Source organism: Rhododendron vialii, chromosome 1a (assembly GCF_030253575.1).
Source record: "Rhododendron vialii isolate Sample 1 chromosome 1a, ASM3025357v1".
NCBI lineage: Eukaryota > Viridiplantae > Streptophyta > Magnoliopsida > Ericales > Ericaceae > Rhododendron > Rhododendron vialii.
In genome coordinates this window covers 19,194,668-19,202,934 of record NC_080557.1, presented here as the reverse complement: position 1 = coordinate 19,202,934, position 8,267 = coordinate 19,194,668, and the positions used below count along the sequence as shown (strand labels likewise).

The window sequence follows — 8,267 nt, the reverse complement described above, 5'->3', positions numbered from 1 at the left end:
ATTCTTGTTTGCGGCCTCGACTGCTCCATTTGTTTGTGGACGATAGACTGTCGAATGATGGATCTAGATTTTGAATTCCTCAAAGAGCTCCAAAACCCTACCCTTGAAATGAGACCCATTATCTGATACAAATGTCTGTGGGACACCGTACCGATAAATGATATTCTTTCGAATGAACTGAGTGACTTGAACCGTTGTCAAGGTTTTATAAGATTCAGCCTCAACCCATTTAGTGAAGTAATCTATTGCCACTAGTATAAACTTGTGACCATTCAAAGCAGAAGGCCTAACCATGCCGATGACATCAATGCCCCAAACAGAGAAAGGCCAAGGTGAAGCCATGCCATACAAAGTTGATGAAGGAAAATGCTGTAGGTTAGCATGGATTTGGCACTTGTGACACCGTCGCACATAGTCGATGCACTAAGACTCCATTATAGACCAGTAATAGCCTTGCCTTAGGATCTTCCTAGCAAGCATGACACCACTCATGTGAGGACCGCAGACTCTTTCGTGAATCTCCTTCATTATCCTAGTTGCTTCAGCGCCATTGACACACAGCTTGTGCATCCCACAATGAGACCTCTGGTACAGTTTCCCTCCACAAATGATGTATTGGGCAGCTAACCATTGTAAGGCGACTCGATCTTTTCTGGTGGCCTCAGCGGGAAACTCCCCACGCTTGACAAAGTTCCATATCATGGTACCAGGGTAAGCCATCATCGATGGCGTTGATATACTCGTACGAGGCAAGTCCCTTTGTTCAATCACAATTGGTCGTAGCTTAACTCCCGCTGGAAGTTCGATCATTGAAGCCAAAGTCGCCAAAGTATCGGCGAACTGATTCTTCAAGCGTGGAATATGGGTGAAAGTAACCTTATTGAAGCAAGGAATCAGTTCTTCCAAATCTTGGTAATAAGACTTCAGTTTTTCCTCACGAACCTTCCAATCTCCATTGGCTTGAGAGACTACCAGGTTTGAATCTCCGATTACTTCGAGCTTTTCGACTCCAAGAGCAATTGCAGCCTCCATTCCAATGATCAAGGCCTCATACTCAGCTTGATTATTAGTGACATCAAAGTTTAACTTGAAAGCAAGCGGAATTTGAGCATCGACAGGCGTGATTAACAGTACTCCAAGCCCAAATCCTTTCTGATTAGCAGCCCCATCAAAATAGAGCGCCCAAACCACCTCGACCATCGTTAAAACTTCTTCATCAGGGAAGGTGAAATCCACGTCCTCTTGTCCATCAATCGAGTGGTCAACCAGAAATTCTGCCACAGCACATCCTTTCACTAATTTCCTTGTGATGTATTGGAGATCGAACTCCGCCAGCAAAAGCAACCAACACGCTAACTTATGAGTAAGCGCAAGTTTCTCAAACATATACTTGATAAGATCCGTCCGAGAAATTAGACTCACCGAATAAGCCAACATGTAGTGCCTCAGCTTTTTGGAGGCCCAAACAAACGCCCAACACATCTTTTTCAAAGGAGTATAGCGCTCCTCGGATCCTACTATCTTCTCACTCATATAGTAGATAGCCTTCTCGACTCTACTATCCCCTTTTTATGCTAGCAAACATCCCATGGCAGTCGGAGTTACAGACAAGTACAAAATCAAAGGTTGACCCGGTGTAGGAGTGTAAAGCCCCTCTATTTTCTAAAAATAAACTCCAAAATACACTGTATTTCAAACACTTCTAGGCCCCTATTTTCTCCATAAATAAATTACATCACCAAAATAAACTTAAGCCGCTTTCTAAATAATCTTCTAGATGCTCCAAAATTATCAACTTTTCCAAGACCTTTCCAAATTAATCCTTATATGCTCTGATTTAATTTCCATTAATCCAGCTCCATACCTGAAAAAGAAATTATGTGGGAAGTATACAATACAACAGAATAACAAAGCTCATGTTCAAGTGGAATCAATAAGCGATAATCGACCACCAAGTCGAAGCAACAATCACAAGGGACCTCATACCATGTCATTCTCAGTACATGACCAGTGACCTTCCCCCAATACCTTCCTCACCTAGTCATACTCGACCCATCCTACATATTGGATAGGCTATTGGTGCATGAGTTCACTCGATCCCTGTACTAAACAGTTCTATAGTACTCAGCCAACAACATCATATTCGATACCAATTATTGCATTTTCCAATGATATCCACAAGATTGAACAAATATCACGAGTTAATCAAAAGAAGTACAAAAATGAGAGAGAAGAAAGGATTCCGGAAGTGGGAAGCATATCGTATACTCTTCGGATTACCTCAAATATGACCGGCCGTTTTGTCCACGAATCAATGCCTTAAAATATTTTTCCACATTTGGACTAAATACACCACTAGCCCACCAATATCCACCATCCAAGACATTACTATCTATTTATAAAATAAACTCTCAAGCTTCTTCCTTTTTTGTCCTCTTCTCTTTCTCCCTCCCTTGCTGAATTTCCTCTCTCTCCTTTCTCTTTCTCTAAAACTCTACAATTGAAAGCACACGAGTGGTGTGGTGTGTGGAGAGGAGTGGAGAGAAGGCCTATTTATACTAACGATCCTACAAAATCCGATGGATTCTAGAGGATAAGATCATAATCTTATAATATCTAAATAAAATCTTATAATATCTAAACAAAATCCAATCTAATCTTATCCTAATCATATCTAATAAAATGCTATCTAATTTTATCCTAGATTTTTAGGATTATGAAGTAGGGCTAGGGTTTCCTAGAAAGTCTAGGTTTAGATTTATAAATTAACAAAATCAATTATATCTACAAAAATACTTCAATAACATATTTAATTTTATTCGAAAAAAATATTGGCCTGAGATTCGGGTCATTACAAGGAGGCATCAGCACCGGTGGGTTTTGCAAGTATTTCTGGATTGACTCGAAAGCAGCTTGGCACTTATCTGTCCATTCGAACGGGACATCCTTCTTGAGTAGACGAAACATTGGTTCACAAGTTAAAGTAAACTTAGCGATGAATCTGCTTATGAATTGAACCTTGCCAAGAAAGTTTCGCACTCCCTTCTCAGACCATGGTGGCTCCATTTCGAGAATCGCCTTGATTTTAGAGGGATCTACCTCAATTCCTCTTGCAGTGATTAGGAACCCCAACGTTGCCGTGACCCAAATGTGCACTTCTGTAGGTTAAAACGCACTCAGTACTGTAAGGAGGTATTCCCGAACAGATATTTTTAGGTTGCCGAACACGTGATATTTGGGAACACGTGGTAAGTATGACAGTACTTATCGCCGGACAATGTGGTGAACGGCGATATGGACCAAAAATATGGGAAGTCATTGACCCATGCAATCTGTTCGGCTGATAAAGACGAAAGACATGTGAAGTCATTTGTCCAGGTACAAGCAATGAGAACCAAATGCATGTAAAGTCATTGGTCCATGTGGACTGTTCGGCAATGAGATAGCCGAACAAAGAAAAAGGTTGCCCTGAATTCGTGAGGCGGCAGGGACGCTCTAGAAGGTTCCGGAGACAGTGATATTCAGTAAAGGGATGAGATCCCGAGTATATAGGATCTGCAAAAGATACCCAACGAAAATGGGATGTTCGGCCAGTAATGGAAAAGAATCCTAAAAGGACTCTTTTCCAATAAACTGATAAAGGAAACGAGAATCCTTGATATCCTGGGTTTCCTATACGAGTTGGGAATCCTATGGAAACGGGGATGCTTGGGCAACAAGCATACACAAATCTATAAATATGAGGTAAACCTAGAGGAAAAAGGTACGCAATACATTGCTTTCTGATTGCTTTCCTACTGATAATTAGGGTTTGATTGCTAGTACGTGATACTAACTTTGGCATCGGAAGGCCTTTGCCACGAGAGGCAAAGGTACACTCACCCCCTGTCTATTTTGCAGATTAGGGTTCCGACGACGAATTAGGGTTCCGATGAAGAGGCACGAATAAGCCGTTGCAACCCAAGGTGATCTGAAACATCAATTGTTTTCATCCCCCTACAATTGGCGCCGTCTGTGGGAAAGAACAAACTTCTCTGAAAAGTAATAACGATGGAAAAAGATCCAGTTACTCCGTTTAGTCCAAAGGACCAGTTGGGTGGGGGAAGAGATAAATCCCCACCAGGCGCTCCGAGAAAGCCCACTGGTAGACATGACAGAAATAACTCCAAAGAAAAAGGAGACAAAACTGCTACTGACTCCACGAGAAGGAGTAAGTCTCATTGAAGAGATGAGTCAGTCACCCACTCAAGAAGTATACACAATGATAACGATGTCCTCGATAAAAAGAGAAGGGAAATCGAGGAGTATGCTCGTTTGATTAGAAAACGAGAATACGAGATACAGGAATTGCAGCGGGTACGAGAGAACCCAGAAGATTCTGGACTTTCTCGAAGAAATTCCCAAAAAGACAAATGGACTCTGGTAGTCCATAAGTAGGCTCATTCACATGGTAGAAGGAGCAGGAGTCCTAATAAAGGGCGATACGAAGCTTCTCCACGAAAAGGAGAAGCAGAAGTAAAAGCCGAACACTGGAGAGAAGGGCTTCTTCACGAAAAAGGAGGAGCAGAGACTGAAGTTTCACCCCCGAAGAGGAAGAAACAAGGAAACACCATCGAGATAGGTACAAAAGGCTTGATGTTGATTGGGTCAAAGCTACGGCTCACAAATCTAAGGAGATCGAGGATGGGACAGTGACTGCACGAGAAGCAGCATGAAAGGCCCTAAGTAATATTGCAGCATCCCCCTTTGCAAAGAGGCTACAATAGGCTAGGTTGCCAAGCAGAGTGAAGCACGGTACGTTCGTACTTTACGAGACAAATACGGATCCCGTAGCTCACATACAACACTATCAACAGGCTATGTTCATGCATGAAGGAGATGATGCCATCTTATGCAAGATGTTCCCCTCCAGTCTCGGCAAGGTGGCTTTAGCCTGGTTTCATAAACTAGGCCCACGATCCATATGAGGATGGAGGCAGTTGGCCGAGGAATTCACTGCTCCGTTCTTGACAAGCAGAAAAGCCCCAAAGACCTTTGAAAGTCTTTCCACCATGAAACAAGAGGAGAACGAACAGATCAGGGATTATGCAAAGAAGTACTGGGAAACTTTCAACGAGATTGAAAGCTGCAGTGAGGAGTATGCAATTGCCACCTTCAAGACTGGTTTGCCTATTCGGGGAGACTTGCGTCACTCATTAAATAAACATCCGGTAGCCACATTGGCTAAATTGATGGAACGGATAGAGCAACACGCCAGAATGGAGGACGACATACTCCGTGAGGATGGAAGGACTGTTGCCGAGCAGCCGAAGGCACCTGTCAAAAAGATGGATAAGCCAGAACCCAAGACTTATGTGGGCATGCGTGCCCGTTTTCGGAATTTCCGGATTCCGAGACGCGAGGCAAAGGGGCCCGGGTCGAGGGAGCGCGAGCGGGGAAGCAAGCGCTCGCAAAATACAGAGTCGCCACTCGGGTTTTGAAGGTTCGACACCCAAGGAACCGTATTTCGAAGCACTTGCCGCGCTGTTTGATTTGAAAAAGTTAAGGAACTGATCCGTCATAACCATATCTGGATTCGGGAGCCAGGTTACGAGAGGGGAATGGTTTTATGGCACCCCTCTCGCCCAATCCGGAGATCGGTCTCTACTTAGGCATTTGCGAAAAATGTTTGTTTGCGATTCTGTTTCATTAATCAATTTTTAGCCATTTAGGGCGGGGGAACAGTTTAAGGGGATTAAAACTGTAACATGTTTGCAGGATGTGATAAGACATGGCATGGGTTAGTGAGATGACAAGTAATAAATGGAATGAAGTTCAAAACGTTGATCATATATCAAAACAGCGCTGTGTATGATTTTGGCACAAACGAACAGCCAGCTTGCATGCGTGAGTTCATCCGCATGCAAGCGAACCATCGCGCGACATAACCATATACTCGCGCGAGTATTGACGCTTTACCAATAGTTTGAATTTCACCCCCTTCTGGGCTCTGGAAGGACCAGTGCTCACCCAGGTGCAAACCAAGCAGTTTATGGGTACTTGAAAGTAAACAATATTACAGCCAACAGATGGAAATATTATGAAAATGCAACCCCTAAAGAGTGGGGGTGTCAAAACAGAGGCCGAGGCCAGGTTGCTCATGCAAGGGCAATCCCTGAAAGACAGAGAACCATCGCGCGACAGAGTGAGACAGCCGCGCGATTGTTCAGACTGGACTTCCAGAAATTGCTTTGCATACTTAGGGCTCTGAGACATGTTCAGGAGCATCCCAAAAGCATTCCAAACAAAGAGGTGTTATAAACTAAGCCAAACAATGATTTTCAACATGCAAAACAGCAAAGCAGTGAGTTAAAGCTCCTTAAAAGACTTTTAAAAGACTACAAACACAATAATAAACTTAAAGACCAGGGTCCCTTCCCCACGTGGTCCAATCTCACGCAGACAGAATTGTCGCGCGAGGATACGGGACCATCGCGCGAGGGTTTCCCAGCTAACAGCTCTTGAAACTCTGCCGGCTTTAGGGCCAGAACTGGTATCGATTACCAGCCTTGACCCTGCCAGCCCCCCTCAGGGGTTCGAACAGTGAGCAGAAAGATATTATACCTTTGCTTGAGTGCCTTGGAGATGGCTTGAATGATGAGATGGTGAGATTTGGAGGGTGATTATGTGGGAGTGAATGGTGTGAGATGCTTGTGCTTGAGTTTGCCTTCTTCTTTCTTAGAGAGAGATTTGTAACCCTTTGCAAGGATGCATGGGGGGGGTATTTATAGAAAGAAGGGGTTAGTGGATGGCTAACCAAGGCCTTGTAACCAGCCAACAATGCTGGTTACAAATGCTTGGTGGAGGAGTGGGTGGCAAAGGTGATGGGAGAATGGGGGGTGAGGTGGTGCAAGGGGAGCCCCCCCAGAACGCTGTTCAGCCGAGAAAACGGGGTCACATAGGCCTGTAGCCCCCTAACCACCACGCAATCTGGGTGAAAATGACAGGTGTTGACCATCGCGCGATGAAGTGAGACCATCACGCGAGGGTCCCGCCAACCCCGCGATGGTCAATGGTCAAAGCTTTGACTTTGACCACCACCTGGCAGACGAACCATCGCGCGAGGGTCCTAGCTTGTCGCGCGACATTCAGACCAAGGTCCAGGTTCTGATTAAAGGTTTTAGGGCTAAGGATGGGTTCCTCACATGCCAAACTCAAGCCATTCCAAGTTCTCGAGACTGTTTCGACCTGATTCATCATCGGGGAATCAAGAAACCGAAGAACAAAGTAAAACGATCGGGAAGTCAGATCGGGGTGTCTACAGTAGTCCCTCTTTGACGGCACGCGGAGCACCATTGGCTGGTACGGGTAACGTCAAAGATTTCTAGACACCCATCCAATCCACCCAAAAGCCGATTTAAACGAAAAATGCTAGCAAGTATATACAAATACCGTGTGCCAACGAATCGGTGGGCAGATTGATTGCTGATCCGAATTTGGACGGATGGATCGTCGCCGATTGAAATTGGACGGATAGATCGTCACTGTTTTGATGATCGGACGAATAGATCGTCGCTGATTAAAATTGGACGGATGGATCGTCACTGATTGATAATTGGACGGATGGATAGTCGCTGGTTGATAATTGGATGGATGGATCGTCGCTGATTGATAATTGGACGGATGGATCGTCGCTGGTTGATAATTGGACGGATGGATCGTCGCTGATTGATAATTGGACGGATGGATCGTCGCTGATAATTGGACGGATGGATCGTCGCTGATTGATAATTGGACGGATGGATCGTCGCTGATTCGAAATTGGACGGATGGATCGTCGCTGATTTGAAATTGGACGGATGGATCGTCGCTGATTGATAATTGGACGGATGGATCGTCGCTGATTGAAATTGGACGGACCACTGCTGGGGATACATAAATGTGTTTCGGGTTTAAAAAGACATTGACTCGTGATAATCCTCAAAATCGTTGTGGGGCCTAGGCGAAAACCCGTGTGCTTTAAACGGACGGATAAGCAGGATCGGGCTTGTCCAAAAGTTGGATTGGGCCTAAGGCCCACTTGAATCATCGCGCAACAGATCCAGACCATCGCGCGATGGTCTCGTGCTAGGACTTCGGTCTAGGAATGGCCCAAACCCGGCCCAACCTGTTCCACGCTTTTAAACTTCCCGGGGACGTTAGAGAAGCAGTTTCCAGTGATTTCGAAATCTCACAACTCCTCACCATTCTCAAACTTCTCCAAGCCCCCAACTCAAACCTTTGATTCC

At 44.8% G+C, this 8,267-nt stretch overlaps 1 protein-coding gene across 1 annotated transcript; it reads right to left on the bottom strand.

Annotated features, from left to right (window-relative positions):
* Positions 1-767: 767 nt before the first annotated feature.
* Positions 768-1,533, bottom strand: LOC131329105 (uncharacterized). The gene is made up of 2 exons (XM_058362187.1): positions 877-1,533; positions 768-794 (listed from the first exon to the last, which is right to left on the bottom strand). Exons 1-2 carry the CDS (start codon positions 1,531-1,533, stop codon positions 768-770), a joined length of 684 nt encoding a protein of 227 aa, XP_058218170.1.
* Positions 1,534-8,267: the final 6,734 nt, after the last annotated feature.

What these genes read in the sequence shown, in the direction of transcription:
- LOC131329105 (XM_058362187.1), bottom strand. Translation starts at nt 1,533, where the DNA reads ATGAGTGAGAAGATAGTAGGATCCGAGGAGCGCTATACTCCTTTGAAA. An exon ending in TGATTCCTTGCTTCAATAAG is followed by an intron (nt 795 to 876) that starts GTTACTTTCACC and finishes TCGAACTTCCAG; the next exon opens with CGGGAGTTAAGCTACGACCA.